Source organism: Gorilla gorilla, chromosome 9, assembly GCF_029281585.2.
Source record: "Gorilla gorilla gorilla isolate KB3781 chromosome 9, NHGRI_mGorGor1-v2.1_pri, whole genome shotgun sequence".
NCBI lineage: Eukaryota > Metazoa > Chordata > Mammalia > Primates > Hominidae > Gorilla > Gorilla gorilla.
Window position 1 is genome coordinate 37439665 of NC_073233.2, and position 24858 is coordinate 37464522.

Consider the following 24858-nt stretch of genomic DNA (forward strand, 5'->3'; position numbering starts at 1 on the left):
GCAATTGGCAATTAATAAACTGATGTTAACCATACAAATCTGTAAAATTCAGAATTTTGTCTTTTAATCGAATTATGGTGTTGCCTTGATGACGAATTACGCTGATTTGAGTTTCGACTTTCTGAACTTACAGCATCTTCTCTCAAAACTAATACAACAGAAAAGATGTCCACCAAGCTGGCAACTGTGTGAGGGCAGAGACCATGTATATCCTCAGAGCTGATCACAAGGCCTGGCATGTAACAGGATATTAAAGCTATCTTTGAATAAATAAAAACGTGAATAAAGTGTCAGAATGTTACTACCCTAAAAATTAATCATAAAGCCATCTGAAAATGTTTTAAATTTAATATATGGCTGTTTAGGGAACTTAAAAGATCTTTTTGATAGATGGCTAAAGAAGATAAATTACACATTTGTTAAGAAAAAAAGAAATAAGGCCGGGCGTGGTAGCTCACGCCTGTAATCCCAGCACTTTGGGAGGCCGAGGCGGGTGGATCACGAGGTCAGGAGATTGAGACCATCCTGGCTAACATGGTGAAACCTCGTCTCTACTAAAAATACAAAAAAATTAGCCAGGTGTGGTGGCACATGCCTGTAATCCCAGCTACTCGGGAGGCTGAGACAGGAGAATCGCTTGAACCCAGGAGGCGGAGGTTGCGGTGAGCCAAGATCATGCCATTGCACTCCAGCCTGGGCAACAAGAGTGAAACTCCATCTCAAAAAAAAAAGAAAAAGAAAGAAAGAAAAGAAATAATTCTGAAAGAAATGCAAATTTACTAGCATTTGTCAAATTTTATCAAGCTTTAATTCTGTTCTGGCATATCTTTTCCTAGAAAATTCTACTAAAACCATGTAGTCTCATATAATCTATAACCTCTGGGAGCTTACTAGTATCACTCCTGTTGGTAGTCTACTTAAATCTATAAATGTTGTCCCTAAATTTTACCAAAGTTGTAAAAAAACAAATCTCTCATGAAGTGCCACGTTAGGCTGGATGAAAAGGTATCATTCTAATTTACAATAACTTCTTAAAGAAATAAAATTTCTACACACAAAAGTGAATCTGCCTATTTTTCAAGACATTTTATATGTAGAAAAATCAAATTTAGATCCAACATACAATGATGCTCAGATGAGACTGATTTAGAGAATGATATCATAGACTTTCCTCTTCTTGATCAAAAAGCATCAAGCTAAAAAGATTTTTTAAAAACAAAAAATAACAACGACATCCATAATGAAAGGAAGGGAAAATGGAGGAGCTATATTCCATCCAAGAATCAGTCATAATATCATGACATACACTGAACTAAGGTTGAGAGACTTGAGTTCTAGTCCTGCATCTAACGTTAACTAGACATATGACCTTTAGTACATCACTTAGTCTCTAGTGGCCTTGGAATTTTTTTTTTAATAATGATGATACTCTTATCACAACTGCCACTATCACCACCTCTACTACCACTAGTAAAGAGAATTTTGAAGCAGGCACTCTTCAGATCCTTCCTTCTCTGAAATCATATGACTTCCAAGTGTTCTCATTTTATAAGTGAGAGAACTGAGAATGATCTGCCCTGGGAAGCTTGCTAAGTAGTGTAACCCTATTAAGCATGCATGTGTGTAAATGCCTATATAGGTAATATAGATATAGATATCACCCATACAGCTATATCGATATGTGATATAGATATAGATATGATATATATATAGATATCTATATCTGTACATCATACACATATATGTGTGTAATACATTTACACATATATATGTGCATAATACATTTACACATATATATGTGTGTGATACATATATATCTGTTTGTATGTGTTTATACACTCACACATTCATCATTTCCTGGTAACTATATGGAGGGCTATTATCATGCTTCAGGATCACAAGTTTCTTTTCTCAGACAGCCTCAAATGGCTCTGGTGTCTACCAATGCTACCTGGGCCAAAAGTAGAATGCACACAGAGGATGGGGAAAGGGATTTCCAGTCCATAATTCATAACATAGTAAGAACAAAGACAAGGTTCATTCAGTAATCCACATAGTGTGAAATTACACATGGACAACTTTCTATTTGATGTTGATGTTTCTAATGGTGTAACCTATATGTGTTAATACAACTTCTGTCTGCTGCTATTCCTTAACATTATACAGCTACACTTGCTGATTGTATGTAAAGGTGTCCTTAAAGCAGTGTGTGTTTTTAACCTAGTCCGGTAATGTTTGCAGTTGTCACTCCATTTTTAGCAAGACCTAAATGGCAATAAAAAAAAATGGATGCAAAAAGCTATAACTGAAAAATTAACCTTGAAATATGAAAGACGGTAAAGATTACTTGAAATTGGACAGGGTTCCATGGAAGTCTGAAACTTCTTTTATGGATCATCTTTAAGACAGAACATTCAGTTCTGTATTTATTCTGATTTAAGAAACGTACAGACTAAAGATAGAAAAGAGATCTCCTTTGGCAGGTCCATTAGTCCATTGATTTTACATGTAGGGGCTTTTGCAAATTCAAAAGCCTTTATGGGCCAGACAGGTATTAGAAATTCATGAAGCAGTGAGAGCCAGTGTGAGGGCTGCCAAAGGGAATGGTGGAGAATATGGCAAACTGGAGGATGTATGTTCCATCTAAAGGGGACATCACCACTCAGTTCCTTCCTGATGGTGTCATGACAGAGTTCAGGTCCAGTGCCATTTCAGATTTTTTCTGAAAAAATGAAAACCCATTTCAGATTTTTTCAAGAAAAGCCAGAAGTATGTCACTTTTGTGTGAAATCTTCCTATTTCTATAGGCTCACGACTAATTCAAAAATTGTAATAATATGCAAGCCAAACAAAATCCATGGGTTAACAGTTTTTAACCTTTATAATCTAATCTTCCTCTGTGCGTGCATGTGTGTGCAAGTGTTTGATGTTATGTTAGTTTTTTAGTTGAACACTAAAGTCCAGATACCCTGCATATCTGCAATCCTTAAAAATGAAGCAATATCAATATTGAATGGTGCTCTGAAAAATAACTTCGATTCAACTAGTTTATCTGTAAGGTGTCCAAAATATCTTTTGGAAAATAGCATTTTTAAATGATTTTTGAGATGGTTTAGGTCACCTGGTAAAGACATTGTTGGTTTACCTTTCATCCATTAACAGTCAGATGCACAGATAGAAAAATATATATATTAAAAGGGAAAATACGCGCAAGCACTTGCTATATTGAATAAGAATAAGATTATTAACACCAAATGAGACATAATTGAACTAATGAGGCATGATATGTTTATAATATTCTTTTGTGAGTTGTCAGGTTGCTACTTTAAGTACTAGTTCTATTATTTCTAGCATATAAAGGCTATGTCTTGATTCATAGCTTTTGTTAAAATCATATAATACTACTTAGAAAAAGAGAAAATTTTTATCTCTAGAAATTGCTGTCACATGAAGATATTTATTGTTATTTATAATAAAATATGGTTTAAAAAAAAAACAAGTCACACAGTCATTTTAGATGTCCTGGAAAAGATAAATGTGTTTGAAATTACCCAGAGGTAAGGTAAACTCTAAAAATTTTGGTCCTTCCTGCTTTCTAAAATGAAGTATAACTTCATAGTCAGTGAGAACTTCCAGTTTTCTAAATTTCCTATTTTGGCTCCACCTTGGATTTCGCTTTTTGGATAAAGGCAAGTTAAAAGGTGAGCAGGAGGGAGGATCCCTACACAATTAGGATGATATGCCTTTGTATTAATGCAACTTGCCTTCAACTTAAGTACTTCCCTCCCTCTCTTCCTTCCTTCTTTTCTAGATTAAACAAAATCTTTTCTTATTTTTGTTTGTTTGCTTGTTTCATGAACATCTCTTTTCTTGCCCAAGCTTTCTCCTCTATAGGTAATAAGAACATTGAGTCTTCAGCCTCAGCCCACTCAATTCCATGACAATCTTGACCAGAGTAGAAGTAGACCTCAATATTTCATCAGCTGATCTGGTCTTAGCCCACTGAGGTAATGGGCTTAGCCTCAATGGGCTAAGACCAGATCAGCTGATGAGATGTTGCAGTACTTTCAGTATCCGGTGTGCCTAGTGAGAGTCCTGGGCATGAAGAGTATGCCCATCAAGCTATCTATAACTTTCCAATCACCTGCCATTTTGACCTAGGCCACTGATGAACTGTCCCATTGAGAAAGGCCTTCTCTCACTGTCTCCTTCTAAAGTAACCATTTAGTCATTCCTTATCATTTTTATTTTTTCTTAATTTTTTTAAGTTTTTTTTTTTAAAAACAGCTTTATTGAAAAATAATTGACATACAGTATTGCACAATTAGTAGGCACATATTCAAAGGGTAAAATTTGGTAAGTTTTGAAATATATATACATCTGTGCAAGCAACACATCAATCAGGATAATGAACATATCCACATCCGTCATGCAAAATGAATCACTCCTAAAGTTTATTTATGCCCTTTTGTAGTCTCTCCCTCCTATCCCTTCCCCATCTTCCTATCTTCAGGCAACCACTGATCTGCTTTCCATTACTCTACATTAGTTAGCATTTTCTAAATTATATATACATTGAATCAAACAATATGTACTTTTTTTGTTTTATTTTCTGCTTTCTTTCAGCGTAATTACTTTGAGATTCATCTACATTGTTGAATATATCAAGAGTTTATTCCTTTTTATTGCTGGGTATTCTATTGTATAGATTATCTGTTCACCTACGGATGGGATGGACATTTGAGTTATTTCTAGTTTTTTTTTCTGTAGGCTTTTAGAAATAAAGCTGCTAAGAACATTGATTGATTGATTGATTGATTGACACAGGGTCTCGCTCTGTCACTCAGGGAGAAGTGCAGTGGTGCAATCACGGCTCACTGCTGCATCGACCTTCCAGGCTCAAACAATCCTCCTGCCACAGCCTCCTGAGTAGGTGAGACTACAGGGGCACACAACCATGCTCAGATAATTTTTAATTTTTTAGTTAAAAATTTTTAATTTTTTGTAGACACAGGGTCTCACTATGTTGCCCAGGCTGGTCTCAAACTCCCGGTCTCAAGCAATCCCTCCCTCCTCCCTCAGCCTCCCAAAGTTCTGGGATTACAGGTGTGAGCCACTATGCCTGGCCACTATGAACATTTATACATGAACAAAGTATACATTCTTCGTATGAATGTATGCTTTCATTTTCTTTGCATAAATTTGTAGGAGTAGAATGGCTGGGTCATAAGGTAGACGGATGCTTAATATTTTAGGAAAGTATCAACTGTTTTCCAAAGTAACTAAACCACTTTATATTTCCACCAACGACTTATGAGAGTTCTAGTTGTACCACATACTCACCAATACTGGTATGGTCAATCTTTTAAAGATTAGACATTCTAACAAATATGTAGTGATGCTTCATTGTAGGTTTATTTGGCATTCCCCTAATGAATAATAGTGTTGAGCATATTTTCATATGCCAATTGTATATCTGCCCTGTTAAAGTAACTCTCCAAATCATTTATCCCCATGTTTTCTTGAATTGTGTGTATGTATTTTGCAAATATATATGATTTGCAAATATTTGCACCTTGTGTGTGGCTTGTCTTTTCATTCTCTCTTCATTCACTGTCTTTCAGAGAATAGAAATGTTTAATATTGTTGAAGAAGGAATACTTTCCATCTGATTCTAGGGGGTCAGCATTATCCTGGTCACAAAATATTCCCTTATCATCCCTTTAATAACTGCGTGATATCTCTCATTGCTGATACAGGTAATTTGTGTCCTCTCTTTTTATCTGAACAATCTGACTAGAGATTTATTAGTTTTTTTTTAATATTTTCAGTTACAATTGATTGATTTTTCTCTTTAGTATAACTGTGGACTAAATGAGCTGAAGCATCTCTGGCTCCCTGTTCCATAGTTTCGCATTGGCATTGGCATTGGCATTGCAAGTTCATGCTCAATGTGTCCCTAGTTTACAGAACTCATTTTGCTTCAGAAATCTTATTACCCAGTCTGCGTACAGTTCCATACCAAACTGAGACTTGCTTTAGGGTTGTCTGCCACTACTTAGGAACTATGTGTTTAGGACTCTATTAGCACTGGAGAGTTTGCATAACACCAAGCTACCATCTTCCTTTCCCATCTGCCTGAGTTTTTCAAGTGATGTACCCTGCTCATCCACTAAGGTATCTGCTACCACACTTGGTGCTCACTGGCAATTGTTTGACTGGACTTTAACTGACTGACAGTGTAGTGTTGTGGCTAAGTGTCTACTTTCAGGTTATAGGGCCTGACTGCTTGGGTTTGCCTTTCTGCCAAACCACTTAGTAAGTATGGCCTTGAGCAGGTGATTAACTTCTCTGTACCTCAATATCCTCACCTGTAGAGATATAATGATACCTACCCTATCAGATTGTTGTAAGGATAAAATTTGACAATGAAATTTAAGGATATTAGAATAGCATCTGGCTTAGACACTTTGTTGTTAGAGTAAGCAGTGCAGCCTGGACCTACACCTGGGAATTTGAGTCTGTAGATCACATTCTTAATCATTACATGATATCCTTATATCTGCTTTGCAAGTTAGAGAAAATGTCCCTTCTGTATTTATGGCTGGATCAAATTCTCTGATGATTGCAGCCTAAGCACATCCTAAGTGCCTATCTAGCCAGAAATAGTTGGTAATGGCTTTTTAAGTCCTGAGGTACGATAGAAATTGTTTTTTTCAACACTAAGTGAAAACAAAACATCAAAACAAAAGACCAAGAAAAAAGAAAGTGACTAGAAAACAATATTTTGAGACTCTTGGAGATAAATCAACTTTCTTCCTCAATCTGCTTTCCTTTATTATATCTTCCTAAATCAGAAAAAAACAAATAAGGACACTTACAGTCCCTTACAAGCCAGCATTTTTTGGTCTCTGTGATTATTCTTTCACAGTTCAATGTTTTATATTCAGAAGATGGAAAAAGGTTAAGAATATACACAAAAATTTAAGTTTGTTAATTAGCAATCAAAATGGATATAAAGAAATGAGTTCTGATAATTATAGAGTAAAGCAGCAGTTTGTCTACGACATAGGTACATGTTGAAGGCCAACATTTCACCTTTTAAAATATCTTTAAAACACTACCAAACTAAGTGGCATATATTTTCAAGCTTACTTTGGATTCAGAAATTAATATTGTTATTATGAACACAAATTTAAACATTGAATGAATATTCAATCCAAACCAGGAGGCATCACAATTGAACTGCTCAGAATTCTTGAAATTAGCATTTATTATCTTGAGCTAAATAATTTATAAGCATTACCTTTTCTGTAAGATTAATTTATATCCTTCTAGTGATGTTCCCTCAGCAGCCTTGACTCTGATAGGATGACCAATAGCCAGGCAGCCCTGAGTTGTTGCTCGGCTCAGGATCATTCCAGTCTTCCAATGAATAGAGAGGGGGAGAAAGGTCTAAATAAGTTAAAAGAACCAGAAAATTCAACAATGTGTCACAAATAGTGAGGTCATTATGCCTGGATAACCCTGGATATTAACAGTTGCTGAAAGTGAAACACTACCCACAACTTAGCAGTCAGCGAGCCCTGCTCAGAATCAGTAATCTTCTGTCCAACAAGGGTGGCATTTTACAGTTCAGCGCGAAATAAAACAGACCTTGATATCTTCATTTGTCTTTTTTTTTCTGTGCATATTTCACAGTGCAGCAATTTGGGGTCCATCACATGTCACTTGCTGTAGTTATAACTACAGAGCTTACCGGAAATATGTATGCACAGAAAAAAAATAGTGCAGTGAACTGAAAAGACTGAAACAAATCCTTAACCTTTGTATCAATTTAAAGTTTGACTCTGGGTCTTAATATCATGGGTTAAACATTTTAAGGTGGTTTGTGAACTGCTTTTGTTTTAAATGTTAGGATTTTCTGCCAAGGAAATTAAAGGGGAATATTGCTTGGAGGGCCATTTAACCATTTTCTTACTTAGTGAGTCAACACAACATTTTTTATAAGTGACAACCACAGAGAAATTTGTCTACATCTACTGGAGATTTATGGCACGTAAAAATCTCTCTTAATAGGTAAAAAGATTTATTTTTAAAACAGGAAGAGAGAGTTCAATCTTAAATGATTTTCAAAATTGTTTCCTTTTTAGCATATACTTTATTTCTCATGTGTTTGCAGTGTGGAAAAGAAACATGATGATGACTGATGACTTAGGAAAAATATTTCTAAAAAAAATTGGTTTTAGTAAGTACTGAATGAAATCCTTGTTTGATCATGCTTGTCTATACAGAAAAAAGAACTGCTTAGGGTGAGGAAAGGCAGCCATCATTTATTAAGCACTTTCTGTATACCAGACACCATGCTTGAACATCACACATGCTTTCTCATTTCATCTTCACAGCAACTGTGCAAAGCAGGTAAGACTAATGTCATTTATAGAAGAGAAAACAGTAGTTCAATGCAGCTAAGTAACTTTCCCAATGTCACACAAGAGATTTCAATTATTTAATAACTCCAAAACTATACTCTTTTGGTAGGCATTCCAATTATTTTTGAGGAGACTTTAGACAAGTACATGTTTTCTGCTATCATGAAATTCTAGAAACAGATACCATGAAATGAAAGAATATGGGATCTGAGAATGGACCTTCCATAGCAACTGGTCCAACTCTTTTTGATAGAACATTAAGGCCTAGATACCATGTGTGACTTGTCTGCTGTCATATAGTTATTCAGTGGCAGTGCTGGGACTAAAACACTTCCATTATGCTCACAAGTGATTCAAATATAGAGGAGTGTTTTATATCACAATGAAAGTTCTGAAGTCAAAGAGACCAAGAATCTTTCTTCTGCTATTACTAACCTCAGTTTCTTCAGCTATATAATAAAAATCTGCACAGTTCTTGTAACATTAAATGAAATAATGAATGTGAATAAAGTACCTAATGTAATGTCTCACATACAGTATTCAACTAAGTGGAGATGTTATTATTATTAAATCAGAAACAAAATACCATGTAAAAAGGGCAAATAGTTAACATAGACTCCAGCTGGAAATCCAGATTTCAGGAAAAGCTCATGTAAACTTACTATGCTGTGATATATGAAATAAATAATATGTCTTAGTACCTTTGTGTCTTAATTATTCTATGTTTGTTTTTAACTTTTAAAGAACAATAGCTAAGGGCAATCCAAAATTTCATTTGCGAAAACAGTGTCAATCTTCCCTCCTCCCAGCAAACTTCACTGGGTGACTTCGCATTCACAGGAGTGCGAAGTAGTAGCAAAATCATCTGTGATGACGGGAAAAACGGAGATACAGGAAAGATAATTGTGAACTGCATCATCTCTTTTCAACATAAATACATATTTACAAAATGTACTGCAGTAGTAAGATGAAAGGAAAGGACAATTTTATGTTCTTCTATAAGTCATATACAATAGTACAATAATAAAGTGAAAAATATTAAATATTACCAAAACACAGGAACAAAATGTGTTAGGCACTGTTCATGTTTATACTCAGGAATTTCTTTTAAAACTACTTCCTTGCTAAGACAATATGCAAAGTTGGTATATGTTGGTAATCTACCAGGCTCAGGAAAGCTGAGGGGTAAAACTCAAAATGAAGATCTAGGAGTAGAAGCACATTCAGACAAATCTCATGAAAATGATGAGTCTGTGGACTACAAACAAATTCTATGCTTGGTTTAAATACACTGTGAGGTATAAACTAATCAGCAGCATGACTGATAGTGAACTGAATGCTCATTTGAGAATCTACAGAAGTCCCGTGGGCTAGGCAATACCAACGGCAGAGATGGCATTTATAACAGCCAACAATCACGCTTTCACTTGTATGCTCATGTGCATGAGAGCACCAGGTGCCAGCGAGTGCGGTGAGCCAGCAAGCAAGGGGAGGTCACTCAGCAAAAGCAGACACTCTTAGGTACCTTGGTGATCAGCCACACACTGGCTACAGGCCACAGGATCGATGGCGCTATTTGACTCCTGCTGCTTGCTTCACTGCCTGAGAAACTCCACTTTCCAATGGAAACAGAGGCATGAAGGACAATATTGGGATCTACCTGTATCATAAGAAGAAGTATGCGTTTTTAACTCACAGTCTAAGAGTTAAACTCCTCAACACACTTACCCAAAATAAGTTATCCTAGAACATTATTTATTCTGATTGATACCTCTTTTCAAAAAGTAGCATTCAATCCCCTTTAATTCAATTCAATCAATATTTGTTGAGCACCAACTCTATTATGCAAGACCCTATGCTGTGTGGTGTGGAATATTATAAAATATTTTTTCCTGACCCAAAGAAACATACAACAGAGTAGAGGCAACTTCTCTCTCTCTCCCCACCCGCCTTTCATGTTAAGCTCCACATGAATGATTAAATAGTGTTATTATAGGCATGAAAAAATGGTACGCTCATTTCTACTGGAGTAACCTAAAGGTGGAGCATCTTGAAAGAGGTTAACATGTAAAGCAGGCCTTGAAGGATGGGGACAGTTTGACAGGAGTAATAAAGAATAAAAAGGTATTCCAAGTAAAGGTAAGGAAGCTTAATCAATGTGTCTTAGGATCTGCAGGTAGACTCAAAAAGTAAATTTGTCCAAACTGTAGAAAGTGTCAAGTGCAAAGCTATGGAGTCAGGTGGACAGTAGGGAGCCAGTGAAAGCCTTCTTTTTTTTTTTTTATACTTTAAGTTCTGGGGTACATGTGCAGAACAAGCAGGTTTGTTACATAGGTATACATGTGCCGTGGTGGTTTGCTACACCCATCAACCCATCATCTACATTAGGTATTTCTCCTAATGCTATCCCTTCCCTAGCTCCCCACCCACTGACAGGCCCTGGTGCGTGATGTTCCCCTCCCTGTGTCCCTTTGTTCTCATTGTTCAACTCCCACTTATGAGTGAGAACATGTGGTGTTTGGTTTTCTGTTCTTGTGTTAGTTTGCTGAGAATGATGGTTTCCAGCTTCATCCATTTCCCTGCAAAGGACATGAACTTTTTTATGGTTGCATAGTATTCCATGGTGTATATGTGCCACATTTTCTTTATCCAGTCTATCATTGATGGGCATTTGGGTTGGTTCCAAGTCTTTGCTATTGTGAACAGTGTCACAATAAACACACATGTGCATGTTTCTTTATAGTAGAATGATTTATAATCCTTTGGGTATATACTCAGTAATGGGATTGCTGGGTCAATGGCATTTCTGGTTCTATATCCTTGAGGAATCGCCACACTGTCTTCCACGATGGTTGAACTAATTTACATTCCCACCAACAGTGTAAAAGTGTTCCTATTTCTCCACATCTTCTCCAGCATCTGTTGTTTCCTGACTTTTTAATGATCAAACATATCTTGCTAACAGCAGATTTTAGTAAGGTTGATCTGGTAAGGGTAGAGGATAACAGATTGTAGAATGAAGACATCAAAGACAGGGAAAATAGCTGGGAGTTCACACAATCTCCTAAGAATAAAGAAATATGAGCTGAGACTTTAGAGATAGTTGTGGGGATGGATAGGGGGTACTGAAGGGGGAGACATTGCACCCACATCTCCTGTGTTCCTTATCAGATTACATATTCCAAAGGTGTTGTGCACCTTCTAGCATTGCTCACTTAGACCTAATTGTCAAATTATTAGGCACTCACATCACTTGTAGGAATTCTATTACTTCATACTTAATAAACTTTATCTCCTAAATTATATGATCACTTTCTCTGAGTAATTATTCTAGGTTTTTTAGTATCAATATTTATTTGTGTATGCTTATAGGAATATGCCAATTTATATTTAAAACCCAATAAATGATGTTGCTTCAATAACAATTTATTTCCTAACACTAAAACGTCCATTCTACATCTATGCTAATGCTAGATATTTGTTGAGTAGCAAATTATTTTCTTAATGCACAAATTCAATGATGATTTAAAAGGAAAAATTTTACAAGTGATCAGGTACTATCATAAGGATAAAACTAATATATGTGGTAATTATTCTATAATGAAAGTCACTTCTCAAGAGAAGAAAACGTCATAAGACTCCTGTATGTGAAAATGAAATTTTAAAAAATACAGCAACACCACCACCTAAGCAGATTTGACTTACAGTGCTTACAGTGCCTGGATTCTGGAGGGGAATCCCCACAGTTTCTGAACAATGATAAACTACATTGTACTAATCCATTCACCACAGGACTCAGCATTTAAAGTAGCAGTGTTACTCAACCTCCTAACTCCAAGTTGCCATCACACTCAAAACTCCCCTCTGCAACTGGGCAGAAGATTGTTTTGACTGAAATTAGTCAGACAGAAGAACCATACAGCCAACTGCTTCTTTGTACAGCACCTGCTGCCAGCGCCTATATTCTTGTTATCTCCACAACATGGTTTAATCTTTTAACAGTTGGCTTATTGGTGAAGAGTGAAGGGGTCCTTTGTCTCTGCCTTGGGCTGGCACCCAGTATTAACACCATGCTGTTCTTCAAGAGATATTTTGCTGGACAGTTCCCAAGTGATTCTACATAGAACAGACACAGCAAGGCCCACTAACCCAGCTTTATATTGTGTTATTAAAAAAAAAAAAATCCTGCCAAGTCTGGAGTTCTGATATGCTTAAAACTGACAATGGCCATTACATTTTTCTTCTGTGACTTCACTTTTTAAATTAATTTGATAGCTTAGCTTTAGACCAAACGAGGGTGGGAAGTTAAGGACTATGAAAGTTGGGATTTAAGAAAAAAAAGTGCTCTGACAATCCACAACATAATATGCCATATGTATGTGTGTGTGTGTGTGTGTGTGTGCGCGCGCGTGCCCGTGTACACACATGCATGCACATATGTGTTTAAGAACATTTAGATTGAGACTGGTATCTAAATGCATACTATCATATATGTCATTAAAAACATTTTTAAGTCTTACTGAGAATCAAAACAATTCTCTTTTATTCTTTTAAACACTTACGCATACAGATCCTTTACGTGACCATTATAATTTTGTTGTCTGAATAAACTGTGCTGATGTAGAAGCAGTCAATGATAAAGCAATGCATACACATGCTGGGCCAGTTAAAACTTGTTTAATTATTTTTCCCAAATAGCTAATGAAGGTGGAGTAGCCTTCAATATTCTTGTGCAAATTCAAAATAAGAAAAGAACCACTTATGATCTTCTCTTGCACATTTACTAAGAAACAGAACACAAGACAATGAAATGTTTCTTGAAAGAAGTTCATAGAGCACAACCCTCATTTGAACATATTGTTTATTCTATTGCAAAGAAATTTTACATGATGTTCACTTTTGATAATGCATTTAGGGTCAATTTGAATAATTTTACACATAAGTCAAAATCACAGCTAATTAAAGAAAATGTTATACAATCTCTTTCCTCATGTAATTTCTGTTCTCTCTTATTGTTTCTATGCTCTCACTTTATAGCTGACCAGTCCACCTACTTCTAAGGCCAACAAATGGAAAGAGTTGAGAGTAGAAAATATCAGCAAGGCAAAATTATGCAGTCAAACAAGGCAAAATATCTAAGATCTAATTGGTCTGAAAATAAGAGAAGGACTTGGGCTTTTAGGTCAAGTCCCGTGTCCTGTGCTAATGGCAATCCGTTCAAAATTTTAACTAGAATTTTGTATTTGCTTCAGTATATAAATAATTTATACAAAATATCATTTTTCAATGACTTGCTCTCCAAAGAAATAGAACAGCAAAGAGTTGTTTGTCGTTTCCCAGCCTCCTTTATGACAAAAAGAATAATGCCAGAATAATACAGTACTTCAGTAATTATGAATGCATTCTACTAGCGTCCATAACTACTGAATTTACAAGCTAAATTGTAACAAGTATACCATAATTCCAAAATTATAATTTGATGTTTTTCTTGCCGTTTCCATACAGAAAGTTGTCACTAATGTCCTGCTGATGTCTGTGAAGCCATGTACTGAAAGGCTAGAATTAAAATAAGTTTCCTTTTGATTCTGGCAGAATATATGACCTGCCAAACACTGGAGTCCATTTTTCTGCTATATTTTCCCATAACCAGGCATTCCTAAAGCTATTCTCCTCATGAAATATCTCATTTGATATTAACTACCATGAAGTTTAAATCTCATCCATTTCATGGAAACATCTAGTTTGATTGCCCTTAAACTGAGTCAATCTAAAAATGTTGCCAATTTAAGTAACAATAGAGAGATGTTGAAAAATGTATTCGCCAAATTGTCAATGTGTAGTAGATTCCAAATGTTTTTGAAATGGATAAAAGAGCAACAGGTTGTAATTGTCAGGGTTATATCTGAATCCCACATTACAAATGGGGATTATGTGTTCCAAATTTTTCTCTGTAGGAAAGGTTCTACTTGTCAATAGGAAATTTAAAAGAACAGTCAGGGGCTGGGCACTGATATCTCTATCTCAAGCCAATTTTAAAACATATGCATCAAGAATATCGGCTTTTGCCTCCCTTCTCTCAACCCCTGTTGTAATCCTCTTAGTGTGTTCTTTACCCCAACGAGCAGCAAGATTCTACAATAAAATGCCCTATAGATATCCATCACCTCTGCCTGAATCCATCTTTAAAAGTGCTCCTTTTCAGGTTATTAAATTACTATTCCCAATGCACTGATCACCACTCTGTAAATAATTGGAGACATTTTTCTGAAAGGATTTTAAAGTCTTCACAGCTATGGAAGAGCTGTTTGTCTTTGAAAGCTTCTCTTTACTAGCCAATTTATCAAATTTTTGCTTTCTTACAGTACTATTTTTGTTGAACTAAAATTTTTAAAAACTAAAAATGCCATAGCATATAAACATTTACTTATGATGAGTGTTTTCTCATTTTCACTAAATCATTAGAACCATTTAATAATGATAAAATAACTGTGGACTGTTATTCTCTCATTTTTCAACATTTTAGAAAATAAATTTATCTTGTTATAGTTAACCCACTTTGACATAAAAGCAAAGAGAAAAGCCTCCTTTGAGGTCCTTTTCTCTGATATCTCTCTGCTATCCAATTGTTTTTAGGTTTGAGTTGGTCTCTGTTGAATTAGTTAATCGACTATTAAATTCAATTCAGGTCAGCTAACTGAATATCTAGATATTGCAGCAGAGACAGGGATGATCAGGATGCCCTTTGCCTTTGAGAAATTTTCAGTCTAGCAGGGAGGATAAGACAAGGACCTCCTGAGTTATCTTCCTAATATGAAGATCAGATTACATCTTGCCTCTGTTCAAATATTTTCAATGGCTTCTTGCTTTCTACAGAAAAATCAGAATTCCCTAATATTGAATTAAGACCCTTCATGATCTGATCCTAACATCCCCAATAGAGCCTGCCATTCTCCCCCATCTATGCTGATGTAGCCTGAAATATGCTCAAACTTGGAGCCTAGTTGATTTTGAGCCATGCAAGAAGTTGTAAGAGGAACAGCATCTAGTTCAACGTCATTGTAAATGGCGCAGAAGGGAAACGTCATATCTGGTTTGGAAATGGGGTTGGGGTACAGAAGGATTTCATGAAGCAGTCACAAATCAGATAGGGCTACAATGATGGGCAGGTTTGTTTTTTTTTTTTTTTTTTTTTTTTTTTTTTGAGACAGAGTCTCGCTCGGTTGCCGGGCTGGAGTGCATTGGCGCAATCTCGGCTCACTACAACCTCTGCTTCCCGGGTTCAAGAGAATCTCCTGCCTCAGCCTCCCGAGTAGCTGGAACCACAGGCACGCACCACCTCACCCAGCTAATTTTTGTATTTTCAGTAGAGATGGGGTTTCACCATGTTGGCCAGGATGGTCTCAATCTCCTGACCTCCTGATCCGCCTGCCTTGGCCTCCCAAAGTTCTTGGATTACAGGCGTGAGCCACTGCACCCAGCTGATGGGCAGGATTTTAATAGCCTTTATTGAACATGCCAAACTCTGTGCTAGGATATGGCACAAGGGTGACAGAGAAGGCTGGGTGTGGTGACAAAGAAAGGTGGAATTCTAGTCAAAGAGGTCCACATGGGCATAACAACAGAAATCATGGAGTGCTTTCAGAAAAAAAAAAAAATAACAATCTGGCTTGGCTAACAGATAAAGACCATATTAGAGAATATTCAGCCTTGAAAGCTAGGTTATGGCTAAACAAGCAAACAAAAAAATCCATTCATCAAATATGTATTGTGCATTTGCCCTACATTCAAGACTTTGCATTAGTGCTTAGGAACACAAAGACGAATAAGACAATGCCTGTGCCCAAAGAATCCTCAGTTTAGTGAAGGAAAAACACAAAAGCAAATACCTATACCAAAACACAAACTCAACAACAATTTTCAAAGGAAGATAATGAGTCCTGAGAATACAAAATAAAGATTAATTCTTTCTGGAGTATCTGAGAAGGCTTTATGGAAGAGTAAGTTGAGTAAAGCCTTAAGAAGCAAGTAATGGTAATGGCTGGGGGTATATCCCAGGCAAAGAACAATACAAGCCATGGCACAAGTATACAAAAGTGGAAAGCATGTTCTGGTGCACAATTGATTAGCCTGACTGTAATGTAGAGTATACAGAGCAAGAGGAGAAAATTGGAAAGGTAAGTTGAGAGTGGAGGTAGATTAGAGGAGAATCATGGGGATCAATGAAGTCCAGATGAAAATTTGGAACTCAAAAGGCAATAGCCAGGCATACATGTGTTTTGAGCAGGAAAATAATGCTACAGCAAAAATCTAATGATGAATACCAACAGGATCAGATCTACAGTAAATAAATCTTAATGTCAGATGAAGGCAAAATACAAAATACATTAATAAGTACATCATTCTAGTTACTTTAATCTTCTATATTTTCTCAAAACCCAGCAGAAGTAGAAATATTTGATTCTATTTTTATAAGTACACTATTTAGATCCATATGCTCCTTGAAATAATCAATATTTTCAGTTTAAATTTTGACATAATTGAGAAACTGAATGGGGAGCATAAACAAATTTAAAAAGAGCAGGTTGGGGCAATGTGTCTCTTGCATTGACTCTTGGAAATACAAGGCCCAATTGATAGGAAGTCCTACTTTCTTTGGACTGCTCTGTCTCTGTGAGTGACTTTTGATTTTGATTTCATGTGTTCAAAAATTAAAGCTTACACTGCTAAAATGAGCAACAACCATACACAGCACTTGCCAGCTAAGAAAAACAAAATAAGTATTCCTTCTTTGGAGATAGATTTAAAATGCCTTTCATAATTGAGCTGGAGGGAAAAAAAAACATCTTCTTTACCGGAAGGATAAATTTCTAAGTGTAAATTGATATGGACCTTCAGGATTGGGTTGCCATGAGTTAGGTTTCCTAAAGAACTTGTGTTCCTTAGATGCATTGACCTGTAGAGCAAATAGATCAGATCCTAAACTATAGAGATAGCAGCCATCTTAAAGACTTCCTTAAATAACTCCAACTTATTATTATAGCTATTAACAGTACAAAGAAAATATGTCAAACAATAGGGCTTAAATAACATAAATCAGGTATAAGTTTTTCAAGTAGGAATTAAATATATTGTTTTCCGTTTTGAAGTGCCTGGTTAATTAACAGGAAGTAAAGAATAACACCTGCCCCAATATTTGTAAAAATAATTTATAGTTTAAAAAACTGTAATATAATTTATAGTTCAAAAAAAACTGTCACAGTCCAGGCGCAGTGGCTCACGCCTGTAATCACAGCAATTTGGGAGGCCGAGGTGGACGGATCACTTGAAGTCAGGAATTCGAGACCAGCCTGGCCAACATGGCAAAACCCCATCTCTACGAAAAGTACAAAAATTAGCCAGGCATGGTGGCGCATGCCTGTAGACCCAGCTACCTGGGAGGCTGAGGTGGGAGAATTGCTTGAACCGAGGAGGCAGAGGCTGCAGTGAGCCATGATCGCACCACTGCATTCCACCCTGGGTGACAGAGCAAGACTCCATCTCAGAAAAAAAAAACAAAAAAAACCTGTCACAAATATTCATTATATATTGGCTGAGTGTCCAATACATAAAGTGCACCTTTTAAAGTACAATAACTAAAATCCCACCTTGTTCTGTAGAAAATGGTTCTCCAAGTCCACCTTTTCAAACTGGTCAGGTATCTGTTGACTGGTACAGTTGAAATTAATTGGAAATCCCTCACAAACTTCCCAACTAAGAAAAGTAAAATACGTAATTATTTTTATTAGAATAATATGCATTTAATTACAATACCCTTTACTCTTTAATTATAATACTTTTTATGCTTTATGTATACTCCATTACTAATAATTTATATATCAAATCTTGCCTGGAAAGTACCAGCAGTCATTGGGGAATAAAGCTGTTATTTAAACAACTATCAATGAGTATGTCCCTCTAGACATATTTAGCAATAGGTTGTCACTGGCTGGACTGAGTGATCTCATCAGACTGCTTTTGGTTCTCTGTATATGCCTTCTACTTCAGCATTTTCAACTGTTTATTAAAAAGAGCTACAATCTGTTAAATTATAAGGTTGTTAAAGCTAGGTGGGAACTTATAGATAGATTACCTAATCCAAAATAGTATCAGGATCTGCTGCAGTGTCCAATATGGTAGTCACTAGCTACCTATTCCTATTTAAATTTAAATTAATTTACTTGAACCAAATTTAAAATTCAGTTTTGCATTCACACTAGTCACATTTCAAATGCTCAGTAGTCACAAAGTGTGTGTCCATCATCACAGAAAGTTTTATCGGACGGCACTAAATAGTGGTTAAGCACTCAGGTACTTAAGACAAATGATCTGGGTTAGAATCCTGGCTCTACCATGTACCAGCTGTGTGACTTTGGACAAATTACTTCTCTCTTTGTGCCTTGGTTTCTGTCTCTGAGAAATGGAGTAAGAGTAGAGTAATATGGAATAATAGGAGTAACATAATTGTTGTGAGAATTAAATCGATCCTTACCCAGTTAATTTGTTATTGTGCCTGGCCTATGGTCAACACTCAGTAAAAGCCAGTTTGTATTATTTGCAGATAAGAAACCAACACCAATCTGCTCCTGGACAATCACGAGCAGAGACGAAGCAAAATGCCTCCTTAGATCTTCCAACTCCTACTCTTCACTGCCCCAACAAGTCCCCAGAACATTGCTTTTGTTTTAAATGTATCATCATCAGATAAGAAGTTTAAATGTGAACACTCATACACAGAACATATTTTATATTTTAATGATTCCATTATAAATGATTAATTTAGAAATAACCACTAAAAACAGCTTTTATGTTTCAAACCAAATTGTTGTTTCTGCAAAGCAGAAACTATACTTCGCTCATGGCCCCATATGGTTTTCTAAAACTAAGGAAAGTTAGAAAGTCTTTTAGGCACTACCTCATTATACCATTAAATAATTCAATAAAAGAAACAATTGCTTATTTAAGACAACTGAAAGAGCATCTTTTAGTGTTTCGAATGTCTTACTCTGAAAAATCCTGAATTAAGTGATTTGGATTACTTTAACTAGATCTTTAACAAGATTACTTGTTAATTTACTTGCCACATCCAGGTAGCAGAACAGCATTAGGATCCAAAATGGTCTTATATGCAACCACGATGTCACCTCTGGCAAATGCACTCACTCGGTCAAAGGTCAAACCCAAAGCAAGATTTAGTGGAGATCTGAAAAACGGATAAAACATCAAAACTATCTTCAAAATTAGACATACACTGAAATTTGAGCACAAATAAACAATAAAATACACATTATCATTGTCTAATAAAATTCAGAAATAAGTGAGTTTCCTATTGTATAGCACTATTGCTGGTATTCTAGGATTAACACCTGAAATGTATACTTCAGTTTATTTAGCTGATCTATAATATGCCAAAATAGTTTCAACATATGTAATTTAAAAAATAATAATTGCAATAATTAAAGCCAAGTATTTAGTTGAGAAAAACAATTGTCATTCACATAATGTTCATTTTCCATGTATAACAGTAATCCAATACATCTATAGTAATCTTGGGAGCTGATAATTAAATGAATTCTTAATATTTGGCCACGAACAACTATTTCTGTGAGCTCACTAAATGCCATGCTGATTTGATTTTCATATTACATATTGTTAGGCACACTGTTTTAAGTGAATTTGGAAATTAAAATCAAAAACAGATTTTAAATGAAAACAATGGCCACTATTTTACACTATGAGCCATTTTTCTCTAAATTGCTTAAGACTCGCTATTTATCTCTAGAATTAAAAATCAACGACATCCCCTCTGTAGTCTTGTTGCCAAAAATATTTAAACTGAATCTAATCATGAGAAAACACTGACAAACCCAGAATGTGGGACATTCTACAAGAAAAATGCCTGGACTTTTGAAAAATAAATTAATGTCATGAAAAACAAAACAAAAGATTAAAAGAATATTCTAGATTAAAGACAACTAAAGAAAATAACTAATATAATACAAGGAAGTATATTTGGATACTGGATTACAAAGAGCTCTAAAGCATATTTTGGTTAGCTTGAATATAGAGTGTATATTAGAGGATATTACATTACTGTTGACTGTGTTAGATATTATAATGTGGTGACACATAACTCTTCTTCGGTTATGTGACCTGAAGCATTTAGGAGTGAAATTTTAATGTCTGGAATTGCTTTCAAGCCGTTCAAGAGGGAGAGAGAGATGGGAGATATATAACAGGTAAAACAAATGTGGCAAACTCTTTAAATTGGTGAATCTAGGTGAAAGATATACAGGAGCTCATTGTACTATTTTTTCAAGTTTCCTTAGATTTAAATTTTTTTCAAAATAAAAAATTGAAGGAAAAATAAAATATTCAAAATAGAAGCGGACATTGGCAAAAATCATCTTTTACAAATGAGTAGCTTGACCCCTTCAAATCAACATAAATTAGACTCAGTAGAATTACTTACTGAAAATGAAAACGATTTACTTAGTACGTATTGCACGTTTTCTCAACATATTTCAAACTAGACGGCAATAACTTTTTAGACATATACATTTTAAACATTCCTATGGTAGCAAAATGCTGTAATGGTTTCCTGGTGCTTTATGTTGGATTGGAAACCAAAAAAATACATTAAACTGTTAAAATCACAATGAAATACAAATAAATATATGCACTGGTAAATTTCTCCGACTACAATTCTCAGCTGATTTTTAGAATATCTCAGATTTTTGGCATTTTACCAGTTATTCCACAAATATGATCCAATTAGCCAAAAACAAATGTTTAATATTATTAAAATGCTGTATTATAGCAAACATCATTAAACATATCAAAATTAGTGAGTCATTACTTTCACTTTGACAATAATATTAAAAAGAAATAATAATGGCACATTTTATTAAAGCCTATCCTTGTAATAGGAAGGGCTTACTAGATTACTCAATAATTCTTGCCACTTTAAAATTCATCAGTTTTTATCATTGTAAAACAATTCTACTTACAATGTAATTAAATTATATTTTGAAATTTATCTATGGACAAAAACTTACCATTCCTTAGAGATTTTTTAATTCTCTAAATTACACAGCCTAAGAAATCATCAAGCATTTTAATATTTCATCTGGGACAGATGAAATAAAATTTTGTAACATGTGACCCACAACTTATTCTAGCAACATCTTCCAAAACCTTGATGGATTTCTGAGTACATTTGTTTCAGTATTCAAAATTTTAACTATTTGAATATATAGCAAATCCAATAGCCCTTGCTTTGCTAAGATTTAGGTTTATTTATGCTATTTTCATTATAGTTAATATATGATCAGTTATACTCTATATGAAAAATTATTTTCCCTCATTCTGTTCTACAGATAATAAGCTAAAAAAATTAAAAATAGAGAAGTGTGTTTAAGTTTCCTGACAAGCAGTTTCAGAGTTCCTCTGGATGTGTTCTGTCAAAATATGCATAAATTTCCTAGATATTGAACACAACAGCCCAGCTCATCAGTGCCTATATACTGCAGCCTTTTTCTTTCTTCACAAACACAGATAATTTTATGCAGGAATTTACCAATCTACAAAAATTTACACAATGCTCAGCAATAACCAGTAATTATTGTGGGATAATGTAAGGTGCTTTTGAGGAATATAACTTTGATAGGATAGGGCTTACAAGCTTTACCAATTTATCTTTAGCTGTCCTGTCATTGGTGCTTAAAAGGTTAAGACTTTATTTGTGAAAACATAGAGAGATAGTGGGGAATCATGTTGTCTACAGCTTCATAAATCTTGCTTAAGATCCTTTTCAATTACCATCCATTTCTCCTTTAAAAAGGGACAAAAAAAATAGAGGAGTGGAAGCAGGTCAGGGCAGTGTGCGACAATGACAGTGTGATGGGCTTGGGCCCCCTGTGGCGTTTCCATCTGCTATCATTAAGGTGACTACTCAGACATGAACAAATCCCTCTTGCTGTGCTGACAGGCAGACTTCAAGAACTATGACAAGGCATTAAGACAGAAAGTCACAGAGAGATAGAGAGAGAGAAAGAGATGTCATATTCCACCAACAATACTGCCTTGCAAAAACACCTCTGAAATTTTATTGGAATTCAAAATAAAAAATGTTTCACAAAGGGTGCTACTTGACTTCTCAAATCCACTTTCAAATTAGCTCTCCCCTGGAAAGATTGAGGACAGAAAACAAACCCCTTGCTCCTACCTGTATGCTCTACCATAAGAGACCCAAATTTTTTGCTCATTCTTCAGCGAAAGTGGATTCTTAATTTCTTGGCCATTCTCATCAAAAAGCCGCATTGAAGAATAATTGAGGCCTGGTGGGTTGATGGAAGAACCTTGAAGCCTTTGATGAATCTTGAGAAGTAACTGGTTGGGGGTTAGAAGGGCAGAGGGGATAGAGGAGAATAAATAACCTAAAATGGGAACATCTGCGATAAACTGTCTCTACTCTGTAACAAATGAAGTCCAAACAAATGATAATTAAATTCATATAGAATGTTAAAAGAAGTGTGAAATGACGGCAATGTTTAGCTCAGTGTAAAGTAACAAAATGAGCATGGGCTTTTAACCAGCAGGGGGTGCCACAGGCTTGTGATTGAGCTCTGACCCTTTGGCACGGGGACTGAAAGCAGATGTGACAGTCTTACAGAAAGAGCATTTAGCTTCTACACATGGTAACGGTCCTCTTTGATAAGGGTTACGCTTTTCTTGTCTGAGCTACACATTTTGTTAGGGGCCTTCCAGACCACGTTCAGGTTTTACAATCACCAATCTCCCTGTCCCCAGCAAATCTCAGGTAACCAGTAGTAGGACAATTGCCAAAATTAAAATGACTTTTAGCCTAAGTTGGTTCACTTAGAAAGATCTCTCCCTAGAAGCATTTTAATTATGAACCCTGAAATAGCTTGTGGACATCTTCAATAATGAATGTTTTTAAGTTGTAAGAAAGACATCATGGAAGTGTGAAGTATGAAAAGCTGTCATTTAATATTTAAAATAATAGCATTATCAGTGTTTGCTTCTATCTTGCATTTAGAGTCTCTAAATTATAAAGATATTTCTAATTTAGGGCATATTTCAAATATAAAGTAAATCTAACAGAACTGTGCTGCATATGGTATTTGAAAAGACATTTTTCATTATCCTCTGTCACCTTTGTTTAAGTGTTTCGGCCTTTGCTCTTCCTTGCTCTGCACTCCACCCTATCCATCACTCTTCCCCCAGCCTTCTGTCACGGGGTTCCTTTTCATCTCTCCCTTGTCAGTTCTTGTGTTTCTCGGTTTCTTGTTACCCTGTAATCCCCGCAGGGATGTAGATATAGCTGTGGTCTTTTCTGGCCTAACTGCAGTTCAGGGTCCTTTTTTTTCTTTTCTTTTTTGCTCCTCTATTAATCCCCATTGAGGGTATATTGAGAAGTGCTAAATGCTGAGGCTTAGAGGAAAGAAGGGAAAGTCACAGGTCTTCCATGCATCTCAGGTGTCTCACGATTGGCTGTAAACTCTTGACTGAGCAAATATTTCTTTGGACCAGAAACTGCATGTATAGGATCTAAGTATTAGGCTTTGTCCTAACTGGAGATACGTAATAGTATCTCCAACTTAGTGTTTTCATTAGCTGAAGATTTTTAGTCTTGAGCATTGGAAAGGCATTAATACTTCCCATCCAGCATAGCCAATTCCTTTGAATTAAAAATGATCATTACTCTCCTCTTTAGGTGTATAAGAGGCAAAGGTGTTAGAACAGTAAAAATCTATATTGCCTTGGTTATTTTTCCATGGAAATGGCAAACATATTTTGAAATCTATAGATTGTATTTCTAAAGCCCTACATTTATTTTTGTGTGGTTTCAGCTCTTGAGCTTATTTTTGTTGCTTTGCTATTATTTCAGAAAACATGTTATGCTGATCATTTTTTAAATCACAGAGATTTTGCTTTACAGGCATCACCTTTTTATAAAAAGGAATGATACAAAAGATTTAAGGCCTGATCCAGGAAGGAAATGTGTGTACAAAGAACAGGGATGCGAGGTAGACATGTGATGTGAGCATCTGACCACTTAACCAAATTCACTTTCACAGGAGTTGCATTGCAATCTCTATTTTCTCAAGTTGGTGACAGACTGCATTTTAGTTGTTCAAAGATGAGCATTCAGGAGGTAAGGGCCTCTGTGCCCTTCATCTTTAGGTCATTGGTTAGGGCTTTGCTGTGGCAACCAAAAATTGTGATAATCTTCACGCATTTATCTTTAAAGCTATCATCACCAGGCCTTTATAGCATAAGAATTTGTTCAAGAACCTGAAAAGAGTGTGAAACATCTTAGGCTAGTGATTGAAACACGTGTCCACACAAGAGAGCAGTTGTCCTT

At 35.7% G+C, this 24858-nt stretch overlaps 1 protein-coding gene across 1 annotated transcript in view; it reads right to left on the reverse strand.

Annotated features, from left to right (window-relative positions):
- Positions 1-24858, reverse strand: part of DCDC1 (doublecortin domain containing 1) — a 401001-nt gene that overhangs the window by 126923 nt on the left and 249220 nt on the right. Inside the window, exons 13-17 of the mRNA XM_055356896.2 lie at positions 22696-22859; positions 19546-19671; positions 18077-18182; positions 9958-10092; positions 7307-7425 (exon numbers count right to left, since the gene is read on the reverse strand). Of these exons, the coding sequence (XP_055212871.2) occupies positions 7307-7425; positions 9958-10092; positions 18077-18182; positions 19546-19671; positions 22696-22859 (650 nt within the window). The remainder of the gene's footprint in view (positions 1-7306; positions 7426-9957; positions 10093-18076; positions 18183-19545; positions 19672-22695; positions 22860-24858) is intronic.